Source organism: Haliotis cracherodii, unplaced genomic scaffold, assembly GCF_022045235.1.
Source record: "Haliotis cracherodii isolate W230 unplaced genomic scaffold, xgHalCrac1.p SCAF_9, whole genome shotgun sequence".
NCBI lineage: Eukaryota > Metazoa > Mollusca > Gastropoda > Lepetellida > Haliotidae > Haliotis > Haliotis cracherodii.
Genome location: NW_027266343.1, coordinates 232824 through 234463, shown reverse-complemented (window position 1 = coordinate 234463; position 1640 = coordinate 232824). Strand labels below are relative to the sequence as shown.

At 51.0% G+C, this 1640-nt stretch overlaps 1 protein-coding gene across 1 annotated transcript; it reads left to right on the top strand.

The window, feature by feature from the left end:
* The first annotated feature begins 892 nt into the window (after window positions 1-892).
* On the top strand, window positions 893-1327 carry LOC139452968 (antho-RFamide neuropeptides-like). Its single transcript, XM_071234594.1, has one exon. It carries the CDS (start codon window positions 893-895, stop codon window positions 1325-1327), a length of 435 nt encoding a protein of 144 aa, XP_071090695.1.
* Window positions 1328-1640: the final 313 nt, after the last annotated feature.

Genomic DNA, 1640 nt, shown 5'->3' with positions numbered 1-1640 from the left:
AGAGGAGGAGGAAGGGATGGGTATTGAAGATGAGGATGAAGGGAATGGTATGGTCGAGTTGGAGGAAAGAATGGGTATGGTAGAGGGGGAGGAGGAGAAAGGTATCGGTATTGGTAGAGGATGAGGAAGGAATGGGTATGTAAGAGGAGGAGGAGCCGATGGGTATGGTAGAGAAGGGTGAAGGGGTGGGTATGTAAGAGGGGGATGAGGAGGAAGGGATGGATATGGTCAAGGAGGAAGAAAGAGTGGGTATGGTAGAAGAAGAGGAAGGAATGGGTATGGAAGAGAAGGAGGAGGGGATGGGTATGGTAGAGAAGGGTGAAGGGGTGGGTATGGAAAAAGAAGATTAAGGGATTGGTATGGTAGAGGAGGTGGGGGAGGAAGGGATGGGAATGGTCAAGGAGGAGGAAGGGTTGGGAATGGAAGCAAGAAGGAATGGGTATGGTAGAAGAGGAGGAAGGGATGGGTATTGACGAGGAGGATGAAGGGAATGGTAAGGTCGAGTTGGAGGAAGGGATGGGTATGGTACAAAGGGGAGGAGGAGAAAGGGATGGGTATGGTAGAGGAGGATGATGAAGGGATAGGTATGTAATAGGAAGAGGAAGGGATGGGTATGGAAGAGGAGGGTGTAGGGATGGGTATGGAAGAGAAGAAGGGATTGGTATGGCAGATGAGGTTGAAGGGATGGGTATGGTAGAGGATGAGGAGGAAGGGATGGGTATGGTAGAGGGGGAGGAGGAGAAAGGGATGGGTATGGTAGAGGCAGAGGAAGGAATGGGTATGGAAGACAAGGAGGAGGGGATGGGTATGGTAGAGAAGGGTGAAGGGGTGGGTATGGAAGAGTAAGATAAGGGATTGGTATGGTAGAGGAGGAGGAGGAGGAGGAGGAAGGATGGGTATGGAAGAGGAGGATCAAAGGGATGGGTATGGTAGAGGAGGAGGAAGAATGGGTATGGAAGAGGAGGAGGGGATGGGTATAGTAGAGGACGGTGCTGGGTATGGAAGAGTAAGATTAAGGATTGGTATGGTAGAGGAGGAGGAGGAGGAGGAGGAAGGGATGGGTATGGAAGAGGAGGATCAAAGGGATGGGTATAGTAGAGGAAGAGGAAGGGATGGGTGTAGCAGAGGAGGTTGTAGGGATGGTTTGGTAGAGGAGGAGGAAGGGATGGGTATTGTAGAGGAGAAGGAAGGAATGGGTATGGAAGAGGAGGAGGAAGGGATGGATATGGAAGAGATGGACGAGGAAGGAATGGGTATGGTAGAAGGGGATGAAGGGATTGGTATGGCAGAAGGAAGAGGAAGTGATGGGTGTGGTAGAGGACGTTGATGGGTAAGGAAGAGGAGGAGTAAGGGATTGGTATGGTAGAGGAGGAAGGGATGGGTATTGAAGAGGAGGATGAAGGGATTAGTATGTAACAGGAAGAGAAAGGGATGGGTATGGTAGAGGAAGAGGAAGGAATGGGTATGGAAGAGGAGGAGGAGGGGATGGGTATGGTAGAGAAGGGTGAAGGGCCGGGTATGTAAGAGGGGGATGAGGAGGAAGGGGATGGATATGGTCAAGGAGGAAGAAAGAGTGGGTATGGTAGAAGAAGAGGAAGGAATGGGTATGGAAGAGAAGGAGGAGGGGATGGGTATGGTAG